This window comes from Anabrus simplex, chromosome 9, assembly GCF_040414725.1.
Source record: "Anabrus simplex isolate iqAnaSimp1 chromosome 9, ASM4041472v1, whole genome shotgun sequence".
NCBI lineage: Eukaryota > Metazoa > Arthropoda > Insecta > Orthoptera > Tettigoniidae > Anabrus > Anabrus simplex.
The window spans coordinates 169,915,389-169,940,121 of record NC_090273.1 but is presented as its reverse complement, the minus strand read 5'-3'; the positions used below and the strand labels follow the sequence as shown (position 1 = coordinate 169,940,121).

The following is a 24,733-nucleotide window of genomic DNA, read 5'->3' as shown; positions in this document are numbered from 1 at the left end:
AATAAAAATAATGCTGCGTACAAAAAAATTATGGTAAAATTAAAAGGGGGAAGTTCGACTTTGGAGTGGTGTGGCCAAGTGACGATTTACTTTCGTTAGTTATACTTTTACTGTTTGCTGCTAAAGAAGATGTAGATCAAAATGGAGCATATATGGTTATTTAAAAGACATTATGTAAATTAAATGAAGAACTTCAGAGAAGATCCAGATAACTGCTGTAATTATTTAATAATGGATGAAAACGCATATACCGAATTGCTTTGTTTGGTAACGCCTCTAATTGAACGACAAAATACTGTGATAAGCGTATCTGTATCTTCACACGAAAGACAGAGTTGCACTTTAAGGTTTTTAGCTAGAGGAAAATTGTATAGACTTGAGATTCCTGGGTTTTATGTGAAATAAAATGATATCTTTTTAAAAATGATGCATTTTCCTTAAAAATAAGATACATGTTATTTATTTCAGGGAAATAATTATTATGGAGCCTTAAATCCTTCAATGTGTGGAGTATCTTTCAACGGCCAAAGAGCTATGCAAAGAACAACCAATGAAACAGCTTAAGACATTTTTAGGCACACGCATTCATACACATTGTGTTGATTCTTAATCATAGTCTCTTATTCTTGACATAAGTGTTGAGTAGTCTGTTTTAAAGTATGGCAGTCATGGGTAGAAGCAAAGTGGCGTGCCGAGAGTTACAAATCGGAACATTTTTATGTATGATATAGATGTTGATTCCCATAGGGAATCTGAAATATTTGTCCCGAATGAGTAAATTTATAATACCAATATAAATGGTCCGTTATTGGACATTATAAATTTTCCAGCTAACTCATTCCTGGTTGCCAGCGTTTCGCCCCCGTGTGCTAGGTTGGGCTCATCAGTTGGTACCTAGCACACCTACCAAGGCGCATGGCTATTGCATACCGTGGAGGCCACTGTGTGGGCCACTTGGAGCCACCGGCAGTCCCAATGCACTTGAGACTTTATCTCATTACCGAAAATTGATGCCTACTTGGCCAGCAGATGATATAGATGTTGATTCCCATAGGGAATCTGAAATATTTGTCCCGAATGAGTAAATTCATAATACCAATATAAATGGTCCGTTATTGGACATTATACATTTTCCAGCTAAATCATTCCTGGTTGGCCAGCGTTTCGCCCCCGTGTGCTAGGTTGGTATTATAAATTTACTCATTCGGGACAAATAATATAGATTCCCTATGGGAATCAACATCTATATCATTTGATGGCCGAGCAGGCATCAATTTTTGGTAATGAGACGAAGTGTCAAGTGCATTGGCACTGCCGGTGGCTCCAAGTGGCCTACACAGTGGCCTCCACGGTATGTACTAGCCATGCGTCTTGGTAGGTGTGCTAGGTACCACCTGATGAGCCCAACCTAGCACACAGGGGCGAAACGCTGGCAACCAGGAATGAGTTAGCTGGAAAATTTATAATGTCCAATAACGGACCATTTATATTGGTATTACATTTTTATGTAAGCGATACATATATTTGACTTTGCAGTAAAAAAACTTGAATGGAAGATGATGTTTCGGATAAACACTGCAAGAACAGAAACCAGGTGCTTCTAAAGGAGCGATTTTTTTCCCAACCAGCATGTGAACAGCATGGCGTGAAGCGGCAAGCCACAATAACGAAATGGGTAGAAAGGACAAAAGAGCAAAAAGCGAGAAGCAAGCATTCAGTGAGGATACTGTGAGGATGTGCCTGCAGACTAATATCCCCATCCACAAGCGGGACCATCCTGCTTTCTGAGACTACCGTGAAAAGTAAGAGCCGACTTCAGATATTTTTTGGGCGTTATTTATATTTTTGTTTAAAATAATTTTACACCATCTTAAATGGTATAGCCTAACTTACTGTGAAATATTCATAAACTAGCCCATATCCCCCCTAACCCCACAAAAAAGGAACCATGGTTGTTTTGAAGCATTAAGCTTGGTATACAGCCTTTTTGAATTTTAGGTTAGGTGTTTTGAACTTTCCACCAAAAATCAAGTGGATGCATGTTTCCTAATATGATGACTTCATGTGGTTTTTTTAGGTTAGTTTATTCAAATTCTCAACCACAAAAAGTTAAACGAACATGATTGGCGTTATTTTAAAATGTTACAATTTAACGGACCATCTAGGATGCAAAATAATAGCTAGTTTTCATGTACTGTACATAAGTGGAAGTTTATAACGACAAGTTTCAAAACTCGTTCAGTGATTCGCTAGGCCAGCACTACACCAAATGTTTACATTTTTGTCTTTACCTCTAAACTTAATTATTATTAGTATGTTTAATGACATTTTATTGGCCGCATAGGTATGTCCCAGCATCAGAAGATCTGCCCTTATGTTCCACATTGTGGAGATTCAGAAGTGCAGACGTGAATGCTGCATTGGACGGGAAGCCCATTGCAGTAATCGCAGACGAGGCGTCGGACAACCGAGGCAGATGTGTCTTTGCTGTTCTATTCAGGACGATCACGCAAACTGCAGAACAAAAAGTTTATGCTGCCAATGGGACAACAGGCAGCCGAGCCATAATTGATGCTTTCAAAGACTATGATATCGATTACAAAAACGTGCTGGGTTTAGTGTCAAACTCTGCCAGGCATTACAGACTGTCTTCTTCACTTCCAGTGCTTTGCACATAAGTTCATTTTGTGGGAGATGTCATAGTTGAATAGTTTGGTTTCTGTTATGATTGTAAAAATATTTATCTGACTTTGAAAAATTGGAATGTGGGAAGAAAAGAAGTACTATATATTATTTTTCTTCGTATTTTTATTTGTTGGACTTCGAAAAATTGACTGTGTGTAATATTTAAAAAAGGAGTAGTTTGTTCCTTTCATGTGTGTTTTAAATGAAAAATTTGTTTTTCCTTTTTCGTATGTATCTTTTAAGTGAAAAAGTGTAGATTTCTGGGTGATTTTATTATGTGTAAATCATGTTTTCTGTAAAAGTAGGGTCTTTATAACTTTTTAGACACGGTGTAGTTGCACGTGCCAGGTCTGGTAGGATGCTTCGAGGAATTTCCGGTTGCATTTCTCGAAGCTACGCTCGGTATTTTGTCTGGGCTCTTATTGGCCAGAATAAGGGCATTTCTTATTGGCGAATGTGGGAAGTCCGGGCGCGCTCATTTCATCACTTCCGGCCACTTGGCCCGTTCCCCCTGTCTTGTAGTTTTGCCCGGCGACAGGAGAAGTTGTCTTCCCCACCTGATGGGTCCCCGGCCCTCCAAGGTAAGCACTATGCAGTTATGGTTTAGGGTTTTTTAAGTTTCAAATGTAGTCTTTAATTTAATTTTCTTTACCTCCGGAGTTTCCCCGGGATTTCTTTCATTCGCCAAATTTAATTTCACATGACTTAGCCCGCGCGCCTAGTCTTATTCATTTTATTTTAGCGGCACTTCCCTTTTTTTTTTGTTTCGTAAATTGCTTTATATGTAAAATTTAATTTCCCTTTTCTTCGGTTGTAATTGTATAAATGCGTAAATTTTAATTTTCCCCAGAGTCTGCCTCTCGTAGGTCAGTTTCCTCTTAACATGTTCTCGCACAGGACTAGCTCCTTGTTCTGAAATGTTTTAGGAAAGGTTGCTTCCTGAACGGTCTCTGTGTTAAGATGTTAATTATTTTCACCTTTTCCTTCTTTCGTCATTTCTTAACTTGTAGGCGTCATTTGTGAATATGTGTTACTTTTCTTAATTGTATTAAACTATTCCTAATTTTGGGCATGTTTTTTAAACTCACCGCCATGATGCTTGTATGCATCTCTCTAAATCTGCTGTGTTAAACTTGCGTCATTGATGTTCCGATTGTAATGTTATTTATTATTATTATTATTATTATTATTATTATTATTATTATTATTATTATTACGATTATTTCAGTAAATTGTAATACGCAAATTCAATCACCGCTAATTTGTTTCACCAGCAATGCCATACCTTCTCACCGCCCGGGTAGGGTCCCAACCGCTTCCCATCTCCGTTCTTTTAGTTATCATGTTGCCTAAACTGATGATTACATTCTGGTGTTTTTCTGCATTAATCGTGCGTCTGTGTTCGAGGTTATTTAACCTGGTCTGAAAATTATAATTATTATCTTTATACCGTTAATTATTATTGTGTTTTTAATTTCTATGCTGTGTAATACTAAATGGGTAACATAATGGATGCTCTGCTACCATTATGTAAGCCGCTTGATACCTTTTGGCGAGGGTGTACACAAAATTAAAACATAATAATAATAATTAACGGTATAAAGGAGAACAATAATCATTTTCAGACCAGATCAGATAACCTCGACCGCATACGCACGATTAATGCAGAAAGACAGCAGAACATAATTATCAGTTTAGGCAGCATGACAATTAACGGAACGGAGATCAGAAGCGGTTGGGACCCTACCCGGGCGGTGAGAAGGTAGTGGCATTGCTAGTGAAACGAAAGTAGCGGTGATTCAATTTAAGTAAATACTGTGTTTACTGAAATAATAATACTTAGAGAAGGCCATTAGAAACGGGTCAATCAATGACACAATTTAAGATGAACACAGCAAGTTTAGAAGGCGGCATCATGCCAAAATTACAAGCTTCACGGCGGTGAGTTTAAATAACTTACAGAAAAATTAGAAACCTTTTAGTCCAATACATATAAGAGAAGTAACACAGAGCCCGTTCAGGAAGCAACCTTTCCTAAAACACTTCAGAATGAGGAACTCATCCCGAATGAGAGTACATTAAGAGGAAACTGTACTACGAGAGGCAGACCCAACTTACACAATAACAACCAAAGAAAAGCAAAATTAAACTTTACATATAAAACACAATTTACGAAACCAAAAGGAAAAAGGAAGGGTCTCTAAAACAAAATGAATATGACTAATGACTAATATGCGGGCTAAGTCACGTGAAATTAAATTTGGCGAATGGGAGAAATCCCGGGTAAACTCCGGAGGTAAAGAGAATTAAATTTAAACTTACATTTGAAAGTTTAAGATCTGAGACAAGAAGGAGATAGTGCTTACCTTGGAGGGCCGGGAACCCATCAGACGGGGGAGACAACTTCTCCTGTCGCCGGTCAAAACAACAAGACAGAGGGAACGGGCCAAGTGGCCAGCGGCCGGAAATGGTGAAATTGCGAAACAACCAATGAGCGCACCCGCTTTTCTTACATTCGCCAGTAGTAAATTGTCAGTGAGGGCCCGAGCGTAGCTTCGAGAAATTTCCATTCTGGTGCAACCGGTCCTACCAGACCTGGCACGTGCAACTACACTGTGTCTAAAAAGTTGTAAAGACCCTATTTTTTACGGAAAACATGATTTACACATAATAAAATCGCCGAAAACCAATTCCCAAAAATATTCACATTTTTCACTTAAAAGATACAAACAAAAAAAGAACGACTTCTTTTTAAAATATCACACACAGTCAATTTTTCGAAGTCCAACAAATAAACATATGAACATACGGTACTTCTTTTCTTCCCACATTCCAATTTTTCAAAGTCAGATAAATATTTTTACAATCATAACAGTTTCAGTACTTAAAATGGCTTTTCTCCACTGCAAGAAGTTGAAGAACTCCTGTCTAAATTATTTCCAAGATAATTTCCCTGATTTGAATGCAATGTTGTTCCCAGCTCCTTAGTTTCGCTCAGGCCAGTAGCTTGAAAGGTATATGTTATGTGTTAATGTCATAACGTGTGTACACCCTTTATGCCACAGTTCTCCAATAGTAAACCCTCGTTCTTGTAGAAGACTTCCTCGTGAAGATCCAGAGCAAAGTTCAAAGGGCACAAATGACTACTTTGTAAAATATGGAGGTACACGTACGTTTTTGATATTACATAAAAATGCAGGACCTAGTTCCATCCCATAGAGTGGCTGTAGAGACTTCCAGAGTGTACACTCAGCATTATAAAGCACTTTGATCTGTGCTGAGATCTCATTGACCCTTGCAGTTTGGAGATAGTAGGTTCGAACCCCTAAAAATGGTTTTCCGTGGTTTCCCATTTTCACATCAGGCACGTGCTGGGGCTGTACCTTAGTTAAGGCCATGGCCGCTTCCTTTTCTATCCCATCGTTTCCATAAGACCTAGCTGTGTCGGTGCGACATAAGGTCAATTTTCTTTTTGGCCAGTATTCTGAGTGAGATTCCTATCCTTCCAAACTAAATGATGAGGACTTTTTTTTATTTTGTAAATGACACATTCGACTGCAGAATCAGTAAAGAAGAGGTGGCTAAAGCATTACACAGCACCTGGACCAGACCATGTATCAGTGCGTATGATAAAGAACGAGATAGCTTGTGACATCCTAGCTCTGTACCAGGAAAGTTCCTGATTGTTTCAAAAAAGCTCTAACTATGTTTATATACAAACAAAGTGATCTGGCACCCAATTTCCTCTGTTCCGTTGTTCGCCGCTTCATTGAGGGAACATTTTATTCTTTTATTAAGAATTACATTGCCTTAAATCAACATCAGGGAGGCCTCTATTCTTTCTGAAGTGAAGCCAAACAGGAAGAGCGCCTGTATTAACACTCTATTCTCATGGAGTGCCAATGTTGTAATGGCTTTCCAGGAAGCGTAGCAAGAGGTGCTCCCGTTTTGTATAACATCACAACACACCACCTAACTGAGGAAACATTAACATTACTGCCATGGGGTTTGCTGTTATAATTGGTAATAGTATAAAATCTACACTGGAATTAACCAGAACTGCAATTGAACGTTGTCAGTTAATGTGAACAAATGTGTTTGTAGTAACGTCAACAATAAATTGTGAATATCTAATACATATATCTGACGCCCATGTTATCCCAGTTACGCCCGCTGTAGGACCGCGGACAGCTTTGTCATGGTTTGGGTTTTCTTATTCTCCTCCTAGAACCTCTTCATCCTCTCTCTCGTTCTCTTCTCTCCCCCCTCCACCCACTCGTACTTCTCTATCCAATTCCTGTACCTTTCTCTGTCATTGTGCTCTGGCATATTTTTTCTCCAGTTCTCTGTCCTTAAAAATGGAGAAGAAACTTATCTTGGAGTGTCTTCCTCAAACAACATACATACATACATTATCATTATAGACTGTTATGCCTTTCAGCGTTCAGTCTGCAAGCCTCTGAGAATTTACTAAACGTCGCCACAATCCTCGATTTGCAACTAGTGTTGTGGCCTCATTTAGTTCTATACCTCTTATCTTTAAATCGTTAGAAACCGAGTCTAACCATCGTCGTCTTGGTCTACCTCTACTTCTCTTACCCTCCATAGCAGAGCCCATTATTCTCCTAGGTAACCTATCCTCTTCCATTCGCCTCACATGACCCCACCACCGAAGCCGGTTTATGCGCACAGCTTCATCCATCGAGTTCATTCCTAAATTAGCCTTTATCTCCTCATTCCGAGTACCCTCCTGCCATTGTTCCCACCTGTTTGTACCAGCAATCATTCTTGCTACTTTCATGTCTGTTACTTCTAACTTATGAATAACATATCCTGAGTCCACCCAGCTTTCGCTCCCGTAAAGCAAAATTGAAAAAATTTATGGGCACCCGTTACAGCAATGTTGAAGCTACGTTTTGACACAGTCACCGCCAGAATTCAGACTCTTGTACCCCCTGTGGGTGGGGGCGGTAGAATAACAGTTACGGTATCCCCTGCTTTCGTAAGAGGCGACTAAAAGGGGCCCCAGGGGCTCTGAACTTTGGAGCGTGGGTTGGCGACCACGGGCCCTTTAGCTGGGTCCTGGCATTGCTTCGAGTTACTTGTGCCAGGCTCCTTACTTTTATCTACCCTATCCGACCTCCCTTGGTCAACTCTTGTTCTTTTCAGACCTCGACGGTATTACGTATGGAGGCCTAGGGAGTCTTTCATTTTCACGCCCTTCGTGGCCCTTGTCTTTCTTTGGCCGATATCTTCCATCCTTTCCCTCTGATTAGTGTTATATAGAGGATGGTTGCCTAGTTGTACTTCCTCTTAAAACAATAATCACCACCACCACCACCACTCAGACACTTGTCATATCGTAGGATCAACTTTTGTATGCCAGTGTCGTAGAAGTCTGCCACCTCGGAATGGAACCAGCGTGTAACATTCGTCTTCTCCGCGTGAAAATGCTGACCGGAGGACAGGAATTTCTTGAGATGCAAGAAAATATGAAAATCACTGGGAACAAGATCTGAGATGATCAAACATCTCCGAGCTGAACAGTTGCTGAGCCGTATGTCATGGATCGGCACAACACCTGCACTGAGCATTCCAGAGTGTGTCACGGTAACGGTCCGCTGTCGCCGTTTCACCTCTGTCCTGACGGAAGGGCCATTGTGATACCAGTGCATAGATTGCTGCTTGGGTTCCAGGGTAAAGTGAGCAAACCACGTCTCATTGCCCGTGACAGTCCTGTCATCATGGTACCGCTGCAGCTGCATTTTGTGCTCTGGTGGCAGACAGTAGGTGCTTAGTCACAATTTCATACAACAAGGATCGCGATATCTACGGAAAATGACTGCTAAGTTCTGGAATCATGAAGCGTGCGCTGCCGCACCAGGTCCACAAGGTCGTCATTGATGAGGAATGGTCGGCCGCGAAACTCTTCATCGTGGACATTTTGACGACTTTCTGCGAAGTGCCTACACCAACAATGTACCGTCATCTTAGCTTAAGCTTTATCACAGACCGAACCTCGCAGGCGGTGGGACCACTGCTGCTGTGTTACTGACACCAGGCCGGTGTCGCAGATCTGTCGTGCCGGCTAAGTAGTTTACTTTACTAGAAAAGAAATAGGGTGACCGGGCTGAGTAGCTCAGATGGTTGAGACCCCAACTTGGCAGGTTTAATCCTGGTTCAGTCCGGTGCTATTTTGAAGGTGCTCAAACACATTGGCCTCATGTTCGTCGATTTGCTGGCACGTAAAAGAACTCGTATGGAACTAAATTCCAGCACCTCCGAATCTCCAAGAGCGTGGGACGTAAAGCCAATAACATTATTAAGAAATAGGGAAACTTAATTTCTGGATGGCCTATGTATAATAGACTCCACAGACTATCAGATGGTGTTGATAGGTAAAAGAACCAGTCGTAACTTATTTTAAAGGTAAATTTAGATTGAAGGACATCAATGCGATAGGAGCTGGGGGGACTATTCCTCGATTATTGTAAATTTTTTGAAGCAGTTTAATTTAGACATATCAGGTTTACAAGGTTTCACTTCATTGCTTAGAAATCTTTGCTACATGCTATAACTCTTGTTATTTAACGATAATATAAGAATGTTGTAATCAACAAAATTACCGTTGTAAGTCGAAATTATGTATTTCATTGTTTGGTTCATTGTGGAACTTTTGTAAATAAAATAATCCTTTGCCTCTATTTTGATGTTTTCTAATTTAATTTTAATTTATTCTATGGAGCTCCGTTTATGCCACAACTTGTCAAGCCCGACAACCTCATGGCATCAGTATAACATTAGATATGTGAGGAGCTCTGCATTAATACTTTTATAACTATACTTTTTCTGAACTGATGTACATTTGTTACTGTTATTCTGAAACTTTGATATAGACACTGATTTTTATAGTAGTGTCTTGGAAAATGTGAAAATTATTGTGCTAAGAGGGATTAGTGATAATTATAAACAAGTCATTCATATTCTTTGAAGATTAAAGTTTCCTTATGCAGACATGAAAGTAGCAGAAATGATTGCTGGTACAAACAGTTAGGAAGAATGGCAGGACGGTACTCGGAATGAGGAGATGAAGATGAAGCTGTGCACATTATTGGGGTCATGTGATGCGAATGGAGGAGGATAGTGGACCTGCCCAAATAGAGAAATAGAAACTCTCTTTATTTAAAGATATGAGGTATAGAACTAAATGAGACCACAAAATCACGGAGGCTTTTAGACTGAATTGTATGCTATCGCAGACCACCTATTAGTGGGAATTAAGTGATATGATATGTTTACCAATTGACATGAGAACCCATTATTCTGAACTCTCTTTATAGTAATTAAAACCGAATCCCATGGCGCAACAGTCTCAAAGGGCATTGGCCTATCGAGCGACCACTGCTCAGTCAAAAGACCTGCAGATTACGAAGTAACGTCTGGTCAGCACGACGAATCCTCTTAGCCATTATTCCTTGCTTTCTAGACCGGGGCCGCCATCTCACTGCCAGGTAGCTCCTCAATTGTAATCATGTACGCTGAGTGGGTCTCCGGGTAAGTGGTAGGCACGCTACGCCTATACTGCGGGAGTTGCTTTATAGGCCTACTGATAACTTCCCCTACTCTTTTTTGTTCTGTCTTTGCAGTTTCATTGTATGATTTCACTATATACATAGGGTCCCTATAGACAGTCAATACATTGAATATTTAAAAGTACAGTACATCACAGATACTCGAATATGAGTTTTGTGTGTTCTTATAAACATAATTTTCTACATAGTACAAAAGTAGCCTACTAACTGTGACAACTCTGGTCCTGGATGCAGCCCTAAAATAAGTTAAAGAAATACTGGAATCAGGTGGGTGGTTTGGTCCATATACAAACTACCTCATGAACTTCGTTAGTAGAAATGAATGCTGTAGTTCTGTAACTTCCCATATTGTGCTCTTTAAATGTTATTTCTTTGTATGATAGCAAAGCAGATTTAAGAATGATGAGTTGAGTGTATTCCGTCTATTAGTTGAAGACATGTCCTTCCCTCGGTAAACAGTGACTGTATCAGAACAATTCACAGTCACCCCCTGTGGGTGGGGGACGCAGGCGAACAATACACCCACGATATCCCCTGCCTGTCGTAAGAAGCGACTAAAAGGTGCGACCAAGGGATGATTTTATTAGAACCGTGAAACTACTTGTGATTAGTACCACCACGCGGGGAACACTGTGGGTCGCTTTTACTTGCGCGTACTACCGCTATGTTAGGTACAAAATTAGTTTGTGATTAGCAGCGATAGTGTGTGGCTCAGGATGCATTTTACAGTACCTGTGATTCGTACCCCTATGTGGGTGGGGGCGGTAGAATAACACCCACGGTATTCCCTGCCTGTCGTAAGAGGCGACTAAAAGGGGCCCCAAGGGCTCTGAACTTTGGAGCGTGGGTTGGCGACCACGGGGCCCTCAGCTGAGTCCTGGCATTGCTTCCACTTACTTGTACCAGGCTCCTCACTTTCGTCTATCCTATCCGACCTCCCTTGGTCAACTCTTGTTCTTTTCCGACCCCGACGCTATTAGGTTTGCGAGGGCTAGGGAGTCTTTCATTTTCATGCACTTCGTGGCCCTTGCCTTTCTTTGGCCGATACCTTCATTTTTCGAAGTGTCGGACCCCTTCCATTTTTTCTCTCTGATAAGTGTTATATAGAGGATGGTTGCCTAGTTGTACTTCCTCTTAAAACAATCACCACCACCACTGTGAGCAACACCATGGGATGAGCGACACCATGGTTCTGCCTTGCCTATGCTTAGTACTCACTATGTGAGGAACACCACGGGATAGTGCGGGTCCCTGTGGTTAGTCCACTTATGTGAGGAACGCCATAGGTTTGCGTTGCCTGTAAGTAGTGTGCGAAACACCGTAGGTCTGTGTTACATTACGTGTGTGGAGTACCGCGAATCTACGCTACTTTTGATTAGTAGGCCTACCACAATATTACAAATAGCATGGTTCTATTTTCCTAGCGATAAGTACCATTATGAGGGGCCAATGACATGGATTTTGGACCCGTTTCGACTACAAGCATCATCGATTCAGTGTTGTGCTTTAGAAGCAGTCCCTTGGTCAGTAATACTATTATTTAACGCTAGTTTGTGGGAATGTGGGGCATTGTGGGTCGGATCTACTGATTGTTTTAACTTTCTTCGTCCTCACATTTTCGAATCAGGTCAGTGGAGGATTACGGACTTTTTTTTAATTTTCATAACATTTCGTACCATTAGGGACCGATGACCTAGATGTTAGGCCCCTTTAAACAAGCATCATCAATTCACAGTCATAAACAGGTGCAGTATTGTACAGTAACCAGTTGGTATTTCGAGGTTGAATAAAGCTAATTTGGTTATAGTTATTGCAAACTCAGTGACAGTGGGGCTTAATCCTAGGACTGATAAGCATTTCTGATGTTATTCTTCTTTGTAAGGTGATAGTATCACTAATATTTGCGAATGTTCATTTGTGTCTTATTAACCCGAGGAATGTTATGTTACAGACACATAGTAACTACTTTCTTTAACATGAAGATGAAGGACAATTATAACTGTTACCGTGTTTTAGTGGTAGGTAGAGGTGAAAGAAGGTGCGGGCGTGAACGGGTCTCAAACTACGGAATCAAAGTTAATGTAAAATTTAACAAGGTTATATTTTCTTTTCAAAAACAAAGAAATAACAAGCATGGCAGGTACAAAGTAGCAAGTCCAAAGGGTAGTTACAATATTTACAGGATTTGGGCTTCGCGCCCTGACTTCACAATGCTTGGGCAATCAGCTCAGTTTTACCCCAAACACAAGTTTCAACAGAGGGGCATAAAACCCCATTCATGCCTAGGAGTCCTTGCTCCAAATTACACTGAAAAGCCTCCACGAGGCATACAACACTCAATTTTCAAAAGAGCCACACGCTCTCAACTTTAAGCCTCTCAAAGGCCACACCAAACTCCACCTTCGAGTTGTCCTCACTGGACATAGACACAGGGGTAAAATACCCAACCTACTGAGGTCTATTAAATGAAAAGGGGCAATTACATGACCTCTAAAATAACAATTTGAGAGGAGGCGATCTGCACTCCTAATACACTTGTTTTTAAAACCTAATCTGGCTCTAGGCCACTAATGCAAGGGCTAATCCCATACTACAGAGGTGACTTTAGAAAAGAGCAATTTGTTTTACGTTAACGAAGAATAGGTTGAGAAAATAAGTTCACTTCAAAACAATGTGAGTGGGAGCTCGAGAGGGTTAGCACTCTCTATCCCAATATGCAGCTTTAAAAGAGAATAGATGAAAAGATTGGTTACATTTTAGGAAAAGGTTACATGGTGGAAACGCTTCGAACCCGCTCCGAGAGTTAAACTGCCAACCTAGCAAGAAAAGAATTTATTAAGAGGCCATTACCTGGTGTTGAACAGCTGGAGAAGAAAGAGGCGCTTCCCGCCCCCTGCTATGTACTTTACACACTGAAAGATGGAACAGAAGTGGCCCGGAGACCCAAAAATCAGCAGTTTAAATACTCTCGCGGAAGGTTCTAGGCGTTTTAGGGAAGAGAACACCCGCCCACAATCACATTATTGGCTAGGGTACAGAAACATATCCAAGTTGGGGGAAGATACATCGGATTGGTCGGAAATTACTAAAAGAAATTCGGGATTGGATAAATCTAAAACAAGGGGAAAAAGAGGGGTATACAGCCAACTTAAACAATAACAGAAAGAAATTTAACAAGAAACAAACTTTTGAAATAAGAACTTCTCCAAAAAAAATAGTTCTTTCACTCCGCACTAGGGTGCACTATTGTTGATCTTCAGTAGTGTCCTCTAGAAGAGAAAGTTCACACTTCTTACTACAAGCAAAACAAAAATACGTCGAAAATGACACAGTTCAAAAACTCCAAAATTTCCAGGTAGAGACATCTTCTGAGAAACTTGAAAATTAATACTGTCCATAAAGTTCAGACTTCCTCCAGCAGAGGAGTTTCAACAGGCGCACATTTTAAATTAGCGGTGTGGAGGTGTACCGCTCGGTACAGACCTCCCCCCCCCCCAAAAGTTCCTCCAGGGGTGACACATGAAATTGTTTGAAAACAAGGTCCAAGTTTTGATGTAGATATGGAGATTAATTGCCAAAAAAAATTTATAAGATTTTCTTAATTTGGTTTGATTCAGTTTCAAAATTTTGTTGTTGCAGGTGAAGTACAGTCTTTAGGTTTGTAGAAGTTGAATTCTGAAGATAAACTTTTAATACTTAAAAGTGATGAAAAATTTTGCAATGTCCACCAAATATTGCTGTTGAATTCCCAAGTGTAGTCATTGCTTATAGTAACTGTTCATGTAGTTGATGTTGATGAAGTTGGATGGCCAGACCGGCCGTTGCAGCTTGCGTCCAAAGGAGGCCGCTCGGACCCCTCGAGTACCCTGAGATACCACTCGCCCGCACTATGAGGGGAGCAGAGGTGTTGAAGCACGCCGCGCCCGCGGTGAACATATACAGGCTGCGGGCAAGTAGCAGGTCGTGCGCCGCACATCAGCCTAGGCCGGGAGGAGAGCTCCGGCTCGCCGTGCACATGTCGTCCTCGCTGGGGCCGAGGGGGCCCTTCCTCAAACCCAGTCGCGGCACGGCGCCGCGCGGCTGCGGGGGCACTGAAGCATTAAAACTAGGCGGCAGAATTTTGTTGGACCATCATCATTTTTTTGAGGGCACAGGCTTGTTGGAGAGGTAGAGGGGCCAGCGGCGTGCAAATATCCATGGCATTTAATCTAAGCAAGCCACAGTGTGTATAGCAGGAGACGGGAGCGTGGTAATGGCCATGGTAAGGACAGAATGGCAGTTTAACGGATCGGGGAAGGTTTTACAAAAAATGCTTACATATAAAACAAAATATTATAGAAGGAGCAGAATGCCTTAAGAGTGGAAACTCAAAAAAAAATATAACCTTCATATTCCTATCAAATTATATGAATCAAGTTGACACAAAATTTACACCGGTTTCACCTGGGACAGGTGAACCCTAAATATCCTCTCGGTGGCTGGATTGCTTACCAACAATGTAACCGGCGTAAGAAAATCGAGAGTGATACAAGGCCCATGAAATCTGGGGGCAAGCTTGCCCGCGGGAACAAAGTTCTTGACCATAACTTGGTCACCTACCTTCAAAGGGGTGGGTCTCCGTCCACGATCATACCTTTCCCTAACCTTTTCATGAGACACTTTAAGATTGGCTTTAGCCTTCTTCCAAAGATCTTTGATGTTGTCCGGATCTATTGTCTCGGGTAGAATGTCACTCAGAGACCAGAGGTTAGAGAGCGGCGTGTTGGGAACAAACTTGAACATCAACGAGGCTGGAGTAAATTTATGTGATTCATGAACCGCCGAATTCAAAGCAAAAGCTAACCAATGCAGGGACGTGTCCCACCTGGAATGATCTTCATGATGATAGGCAATAAGTGCGGACCTGAGATTACGGTTAACTCGTTCAGCCAGAGATGGTTGAGGGTAATAAGCAGAAGTAGTTACATGAGAGATGGACAAGTCAAAACAGAATTTACGAAATAAATTAGATGTAAAAGCCTTAGCATTATCAGATACAATATATTGGCACGGACCAAAAGAAGCAAAAATAGAATTTAAGCAAGTAATGGTAGACTGAGCGGTAGCCAGCTTAGTCGGAAATAACCAGGAAAATCTAGTAAAGCCATCTACGCATACAAAGATGAACTTGTTAGCATTTCCCTTTGACTGGGGGAAGGGTCCTACATAATCAATATACAGGCGTTCCATGGGGCGTGACGCTTGATGCGAAGACAAAAGGCCTACCTTGGTGGACATGGTGGGTTTACTGAGCAAACAAGATTTACAAGCTTTTACAAGTTCACAGATTTCACCGTCCATACCTTTCCAGATGAACATTTCACGAATCTTTTCACGAGTTTTAAAGATACCCAGATGCCCTCCTAATGGGGTCTCATGATAATACTTGAAGATCATAGGTACAAGAACAGCTGGAACGACAACTTTCATCATCTTATCATGCCTCGATGGGCAACATAGAATACCATTCCTCAGAACATAAGGGACAACATGTTCCCCAGAAGAAAGGGTTTCCATTATCGGAGCCAGCGTCGGATCTTCACGTTGGTATTTCTCAATATCCCTAAAAAGCATGGGAGCATCTGTTAAGATGGCATTAACACCAGATAGTATGGACTCGGGAGGTGATGAACTGTCGACCGGTTCATGGGTCTCGACGTCGTTAGAGAACATACGACTGAGTCCATCAGCAACAACATTTTCGGTACCTCTGATATGCCTGACATCGAATTGGAAGGCAGAAATACGGATGGCCCAACGGGCTATACGACCAGTACGACGCGGCCTACCTAAGACCCAGCTTAAGGCTTGATTATCTGTCTCCAGGTCGAATTTGACGTGTTCCAGATAGAGACGGAACTTTTCTAAGGCGAATAAGACTGCCAAACCTTCGAGCTCATAGATGGAATACTTGGCTTCTTGAGCCGACAAGGTCCTAGATGCATAGGCGATGGGTCGCCTCCCTAGTTCAGTCTCTTGAAGGACTGCAGCTACTGCTGACGACGACGCGTCAGTTTGGACGATGAATTTCTTCGAGAAATCAGGCATAGCAAGTACAGGGGCATTACAGAGAGCCAATTTAAGATCTTCAAAAGCGGCTTGTTGAGAAGGTCCCCACTCGAATTTGATGCCTTTCCTACGAAGAAGGTTTAAGGGCGCCGCTCTATTAGCAAAGTTAGGAATGAACTTTCTGAAGAAATTCACCATACCAATAAACCTGGCGATGCCTTTAATGTCCTTGGGAGGTTTAAAATCACGGATGGCCTGTGTTCTCGAATGATCGACTGCAACACCATCAGGTGACACAATATGCCCTAGGAATGACATAGAGGGCTTAGCAAAGGCAACCTTGGACAACTTGACAGTTAACCCAGCCTTACGAAGGCGATTGAGAACTTCTCGCAGATGATCTAGATGTTCTTCGAAGGTTTCCGAAAATACGACGACATCATCCAAGTAGTGGTACAAGTATTCAAATTTGATGTCGGAGAAGACCCTATCTAGCAGCCTAGTGAGTACAGCTGCTCCCGTGGGCAGACCGAAAGGCACGCGGTTGTATTCATATAAATTCCAGTCCGTTGCAAACGCTGTAAGGTGTTTAGACTCTTCGGCAAGGGGAATTTGATTATAGGCCTGATTCAAGTCCAAGATAGTAAAAAACTTGGCCTTACGAAACCATGAAAAACAAGAATGAAGGTCGGGAAGGGGCACAGATTGTAACACCACCTTCCGATTGAGAGCCCTGTAATCAATGACAGGCCTGAAGCCCCCTTGGGGTTTCGGGACTAGAAAAATAGGCGAAGAATACGCTGACTTAGAGGGCCTAATAATACCATCCTTCAACATCTGATCGATAATTTCTTTCAGAGCCTTCATTTTAGGTGGAGATAGCCTATAAGGTGGAAAACGGACAGGAATCGAATCCGTGACCTCAATTTTGTATTCAATAAGGTCAGTAACACCAAGAGTATCAGAGAACACCTCTGGAAAGGACTGACACAATTTGCGAATACTATCAGCCCGCTCCTCAGGTAGATGTCTAAGGTCTAACAACATCTCATCCAGGGTAGGCGAAATAGATAAACATGACACAGAACTACACTTTAACAAGGGAATTTTACATTTGAACGCAAATTTGAATGTGCACGACTTACTCTGAAGATCGAGCACAAGACCAGTGTGAGAAATGAAGTCCGCTCCCAGTATGATGGGGCAAGACAAGTGCTTAGCCACAAACAGTTTGGTTTTCCATGTAAATTTAAAAATACGAATTTTGACCAGTAAGGAACCTAGAATTTCTAATGGGGATGAATTAGCCGAAACATATTGAACAGGAGAGGAGACATAGTCAGGTAGTTTACAAACAGACTTAAATTTTGAATACCATTGGTCCGAAATAATTGAACAAACACTACCTGAATCTAATAGAGTGGTTATAGGCTCGTTATTTAACTCAATCTTAAGAAAAGGAACAGGTGCGGGGGTATCCGCCGCAATCCTAAGACATTCTTTAGGGCATTCAAAAGATGAATTTGAAGACTGCTCGTTCCCTGAATTTACAGCCTGTTTACCAGGGGCTGAGTCTCGGGAAGATGGATTAGTCGACTCAGCCGAAGCCACTAGACACTTTTTATTATTGGCATAGGTGGAATTTGCACCAGAAGTTGAGCAGGAGGGGGTGCTATTCGAATTTGGGCAATTCTTGGCGATATGTGAGAAAGCCCCACATTTAAAACAGCCTTGTGATGAACCACCCCCATTACTTGTCCCACTCGACTTGATCAGTGGACACTTATTGCGCAGGTGGTCAGGCGACCCACAAGCATAACATTTACGAGGGGTGACTGATCGGCGAGGTGGAGGCCGAGTATTACTAAAGGAAGGCGGGGGTTCTTTCGCTACACGCAAAGAATCGGCGTATCTAACTCCTTCCGCTGAGACGGCCAATGCTTCAAGTTCCGAGAAAGTTTGCGGGCACGCCGCGAAACACAAATATGACCTGTAGGGTGGTGAAATCCCTTCCACAATAGCTTGTACAATCTGATCCTCAGGGAAATGAAGAGCAAACACCCTAGTATAAAACTTAATATCTTGGATGAAGTCTGCCAAGTTTTCATCCAAGCGCTGTACCCGATAATAGTACTTCTGAATAAGGGAGGACCTGGCCCTAGCAGGGATGAAGTTAGCTAGCAAGTGGGCATGGAAATCCTCAATAGATGATTGCTCGGCAATGGCTCTTACGATTTTATCAGAGAGAATACCAATAGCATACGGATAGATAATTTGCAAAATTTGACATGGAGAAAGAGAAAAAACAAGGGCATGATCCTGAAATTCAACTAGAAATCTTAAAAATGAAATTACGTCACTGGTGGTATTAACGGAAAACTTAGAGATACCTCTGAGCAACATTGCCAATGGATGAGGCAAGGTACTAAACCCGGGTGACATAGTAGGTAAAGGTTTCAATGGCAAGGTAGTTAATTCAGAACGTACATTATTTAATGAGTTACGGCGTTCAGACTCGTCCAATGGGGCAGAGGTTGTTTGAGCAGCAATGGTTTTCCTATTGACTTCTCCCTTATGAGGCTCTTCCTCGCTACCAGCATTCATCGTGGCGGGTAGATCAGTTTTGGGAGGAACTTCCCCAGTTAACAATTGAGTGACCTTGCTAGATAATTCAGACATATTTTCAAGCAGCGTACTAGCTTCCTTCTTCTGAACGTCATTCAACTTTAGAGACAACAGATCGTTAACTCTATTTGAAAAGTGATATAGCCTGGCTTGCACACGCTTAATTTGATTAGGAGAAGGATCATTTTCATCAAAAAAACTAACTACAGAAGCTAGCCCAGTAATATTCTCGACGATCGTGGAAAGAGAGTCGTCAACTTCTTTCTCTCCCAAGGTGGGGATTGAAATAGGCAATTCAAGGGACTCTCTAAGCTTGTTTGTGTCTACTGCAACCGTGCCTCCAGATTGCACATTTCTAATAGTTAAGATGGAGAACATCGCGAGGTCCGGGCATGATGACAGAACAATTTTGAAAAACTCAAAAAAAAAAATCCAGCAACTGAGAAAATTGTTAGAGTTCGGAATAAAACAATGTTTAACCGTCAAAAAGGGCTAAATTGAGACCCATTCAACCACGCTCTGCTACCACTTGTTACCGTGTTTTAGTGGTAGGTAGAGGTGAAAGAAGGTGCGGGCGTGAACGGGTCTCAAACTACGGAATCAAAGTTAATGTAAAATTTAACAAGGTTATATTTTCTTTTCAAAAACAAAGAAATAACAAGCATGGCAGGTACAAAGTAGCAAGTCCAAAGGGTAGTTACAATATTTACAGGATTTGGGCTTCGCGCCCTGACTTCACAATGCTTGGGCAATCAGCTCAGTTTTACCCCAAACACAAGTTTCAACAGAGGGGCATAAAACCCCATTCATGCCTAGGAGTCCTTGCTCCAAATTACACTGAAAAGCCTCCACGAGGCATACAACACTCAATTTTCAAAAGAGCCACACGCTCTCAACTTTAAGCCTCTCAAAGGCCACACCAAACTCCACCTTCGAGTTGTCCTCACTGGACATAGACACAGGGGTAAAATACCCAACCTACTGAGGTCTATTAAATGAAAAGGGGCAATTACATGACCTCTAAAAATAACAATTTGAGAGGAGGCGATCTGCACTCCTAATACACTTGTTTTTAAAACCTAATCTGGCTCTAGGCCACTAATGCAAGGGCTAATCCCATACTACAGAGGTGACTTTAGAAAAGAGCAATTTGTTTTACGTTAACGAAGAATAGGTTGAGAAAATAAGTTCACTTCAAAACAATGTGAGTGGGAGCTCGAGAGGGTTAGCACTCTCTATCCCAATATGCAGCTTTAAAAGAGAATAGATGAAAAGATTGGTTACATTTTAGGAAAAGGTTACATGGTGGAAACGCTTCGAACCCGCTCCGAGAGTTAAACTGCCAACCTAGCAAGAAAAGAATTTATTAAGAGGCCATTACCTGGTGTTGAACAGCTGGAGAAGAAAGAGGCGCTTCCCGCCCCCTGCTATGTACTTTACACACTGAAAGATGGAACAGAAGTGGCCCGGAGACCCAAAAATCAGCAGTTTAAATACTCTCGCGGAAGGTTCTAGGCGTTTTAGGGAAGAGAACACCCGCCCACAATCACTTTATTGGCTAGGGTACAGAAACATATCCAAGTTGGGGGAAGATACATCGGATTGGTCGGAAATTACTAAAAGAAATTCGGGATTGGATAAATCTAAAACAAGGGGAAAAAGAGGGGTATACAGCCAACTTAAACAATAACAGAAAGAAATTTAACAAGAAACAAACTTTTGAAATAAGAACTTCTCCAAAAAAATAGTTCTTTCACTCCGCACTAGGGTGCACTATTGTTGATCTTCAGTAGTGTCCTCTAGAAGAGAAAGTTCACACTTCTTACTACAAGCAAAACAAAAATACGTCGAAAATGACACAGTTCAAAAACTCCAAAATTTCCAGGTAGAGACATCTTCTGAGAAACTTGAAAATTAATACTGTCCATAAAGTTCAGACTTCCTCCAGCAGAGGAGTTTCAACAGGCGCACATTTTAAATTAGCGGTGTGGAGGTGTACCGCTCGGTACAATAACATATAGCATTTTAGTCAGAGTATCAGTCAATAAAAGTGGATATATATGGATCAGATTTGATAGTGGAGATTACAAGAGAGTAGTAGTTAGCTGAGTGATCTCTGCTTATGAAATTAGCATTGTTTTCATCAAAAACAGCTCATAGAGTGCAAATCTTCTAAAATATGTATACATTTTTGAAATCAGTAGAAAATTGTGGACATTTTATAGGGGCTAATTGTATTGAAATTACTGTACACTTAAATTATTCAGTGGTTTACTCAAGTTGAAATCTGAAAAAAAATAGTAATTTTCTTTTCTTTTTACAATCCTGCCATGTTCTGTCATTGGAATGTAAACACAAATTATTTTTTTATACTTAAGTAGAATGCTTGGTAATAAATACTCGAACAAAAATGATATACTGTATGTTGTTCTTCATGTATAAGAAAATAATTAATGTGTGTCTATAAGATAACTATGGCCATCTATCCCGTCATTCACCACAAGTTTATGGCTATTCTTGTTTCAGCCAGTCTGTAGTACAGTGCCTCTTTCTCTTTTCAGCCAGTGCTACGATGCCAGTGTATATGGACCACAATGCCACAACGCCAGTTGCTCCAAGTGTCATACACAAGATCACCGAAGCGTTAAAAAATGAATGGGGCAATCCCAGTTCAAAGTATGACCTGGGAGTAAAAGCTCAGGATTGTATCAATGAAGCGCGTGAGCATATAGCATGCATGATTGGCGGCAAACCCAGAGACATAGTGTTTACCTCGGGAGGGACTGAAACCAACAACATGGTCATCTTTGGAGCTGTTGAGTATTTCAATGTGTGGCGCAAGAAAGCCAGTGTTGAAGCAGAAAAACCCCATGTCATTACTACTAATGTTGAGCACGATGCAGTTCTGTTTCCCCTGCGTTACCTGGAAGACTCTGGTAGGATAGATGTGTCTTATGTTCCCGTCTCTGATGATGGTTGTATCTCTGCTGAGAAAATAGTGAGTCATGTTCAGCCTTACACATGTCTTGTGTCGGTAATGATGGCCAACAACGAGACGGGGATTGTGATGCCCATCGAGGAAATTGGCCTTGCTCTTAAGAAAGTGAATACCAGTCGAAAGTCAAGCCTGCCAAAAATTCTCTTCCACTCTGATGCAGCTCAAGTTTTTGGTAAAATAGAGGTGGATGTATTGTCACTGAATGTTGATTACATGACCGTTGTGGGTCACAAATTTTATGGGCCTCGTATTGGTTGCCTGTATGCACGGGATATAAACGGTGAAACTCCCGTGTTTCCCATGATGTTCGGTGGCAGTCAAGAGCGAGGATTCAGGCCAGGGACAGAGAATACAGCCATGATCGTAGGCTTGGGAGAGGCAGCACGGTTGGTAAATGTTAACATAAAGAAAGATAGACTTCACTTGGAGACTATGAGAGATTACTTGGAGAAGAAGTTAGAAGAAGCATTCGAGAATTTGGTGGTGTTCAACTGTCGCCGGCCCAATGTGACACGCCTCCCAAACACCAGCAACATCTCTTTACGAGGAGAGGCCATGGCAGGACACCGAGTGCTCGCTCAGTGTGAACACGTGTTGGCGAGTGTAGGAGCAGCTTGCCATGAACACAACCAACCTTCTAAAGTGCTCATCGCGTCAGGAGTATCTCCTGCTCTCGCTGCCAATGCTATACGCCTGAGCGTGGGACGGTACACAACCGAAAAGGATGTGGACATTGTTGTAGCGGACTTATCTAAGGCAGTGGAATATTTAATTCTGTATGCATCCTGATGAAATATATCACATCTTCAACTAGAAGTGTTCCTTCTCATTGTGTTTTTTTTGCACACTTTTATGGCCGAGTGCACCGTATGGATCGGCGTCTGTTTTTCTTGAGATGATGTAGGTCAGTTAATTAAAAATGATGGTGTGTTTGGATGTTTCAAGGATGAAATTTCATACTTTGACTGTCTGAATTGAGTTTGAAATCAAAATATTGGAATGGTTATGAAAAGGAGACAAAGGAGACATCCTTTTTTAAGGTAATGGTGGCAAAGTTTGAAGAGATATATCATGTATCTAAATAAACAGTGTAGTTTTTACTAGACCAAATTACACAGTTGGTTGGGGGTGGTAGAGTAACAACCACTGGTACTCCTGCCTGTCGTAGGAGGTTACTTACTTGGGAGCATGGGTTGGCTTAGCTTCCACTTACGTCCCTTGGTCAACTCTTGTTCTGTTCTGAGGTTTCCGAGCCCTTGTCTTTCTTTTGCCAGTAGCCTCACTTTTCCCAGTGCCGAACCTTTGTTTAGTGTGAATAGAAGACGGTTGTACTTCCTCGTAGTCATCACCACCACTATTTGTCTCCTTGCTGTGTAAGAACAGAACTATTCCTTCCTGCGATTCACTCTCCAGGAGGTCGTAATGCAGCACGTTTGCATAAATAAAACTATATCAGTGACCACAATTAATTACTGGCTCTGTGAAGGATAGTGAAGCACAAGACAGTAGCTTAAGCAGGATTTCAGTTTTGGGATCGGAGGGCATTGAAGTAGGTCTTTATCCAGACTATATAAAATGTTTAATAAAAGTACATTCGTTAAAACTCCTGGAGCGTCTGGACTCCTTGGACCCCCTTCCACTTGTGGATACTCGCTTGTCTTCATCTGTTATTCCTATCCCAACAAAACTGCAGCATTTCATATATTCCGAATACAGGAATAAGCAATTTGAGTAAAGATGCAGTATTCTGGTTTAAAATAAATATGGTAATTTTATTGTATTAATAGTCATGTGATACGCTGTACAGCGACATACAAATAATGTGGCAAAGGAATTTTCACTCATACAACGTATATATAGAATGTAACTGGTATGGGTATAGATATTTTGTTAGTTGGTAAAGAAAAATACATGTTAGTGAATATTATATTTCCACGACCGCATTATAATCGACTTCGCGTCGACGTGATTGAAAGTCGATTTTGATTACAATGCGGTCGTGAAAATTCAGTATTCATTGACTGGGCCCTCAATGGGCGACTTGCACGCACTCTACACTGTGATGGCAGTAATGCCAAACCTGTAGCTTGGACTCTTTCCAACAGAACAAAGATGACCTAGACCACAACAGCTCAATTGGTAGAGCAACCTGTGCGAAATCGGGAGGTTGTGGGTTCGGATCCCACTGGTGTCCGGTTGGCCATTTTTATTCTGTACTTAACATCTCTTCAGCACCTAAATGTATGTAACACGACCTAATAGGTTGAAAGTCAACTTTGATTAAAAATACATGTCACAACATATGCTAGGTAGGGTTTACATTGTCCTAATAGTTTCCCTTGCAAGCGTGGGATACAGACGCTAATCTTATATATATAAAGCCACAAGGCTAACTGACTGACTGACTCACTGACTCACTGACATTAATGTTTGCCCACTTGCAGGTGAGCTAGGAACTTGAAATTCCGCAGTCTGATAGCTTTTAGGCTGCAACCCAAGGAAAAATTCAAAAAAGTGCAAATTTTTCATATTTAGCCCCCCTTCCGCCCAATCAAAGAAATTTCGTGTTAGACCCTTCCAGATGGACTAGGAACTTGAAATTCAGAAATCTGATAGCTATTCGGCTGTAACCCCAGGAAAAAATGCAAAACTCTGAAAGTTTTCCTATTTAGCCCCCCTCCACCCAATCAAAATATCGGACTAAAATTTCGGGGTAGATTCTTCCAGATGAGCTAGGAACTTGAAATTCGGCAATCTGATAGTTATTAGGCTGTAACCCCAGGAA

At 41.6% G+C, this 24,733-nt stretch overlaps 1 protein-coding gene across 3 annotated transcripts in view; it reads left to right on the top strand.

Moving 5' to 3' along the window:
- LOC136881057 (selenocysteine lyase) overlaps positions 1-22,987 on the top strand; it is an 83,048-nt gene extending 60,061 nt beyond the window's left edge. Inside the window, exons 1-2 of one of the 3 annotated variants that reach the window (XM_067153661.2) lie at positions 1,576-1,802; positions 21,512-22,985. In XM_067153661.2, coding sequence (XP_067009762.1) covers positions 21,523-22,737 — 1,215 coding nt within the window. In that variant the 5' untranslated portion in view covers positions 1,576-1,802; positions 21,512-21,522 and the 3' untranslated portion in view covers positions 22,738-22,985. Of the gene's footprint in view, positions 1-1,575; positions 1,803-21,511 lie in introns of those variants that run through there. The other 2 variants (XM_068229131.1, XM_067153660.2) reach the window with 2 other exon arrangements.
- Positions 22,988-24,733: the final 1,746 nt, after the last annotated feature.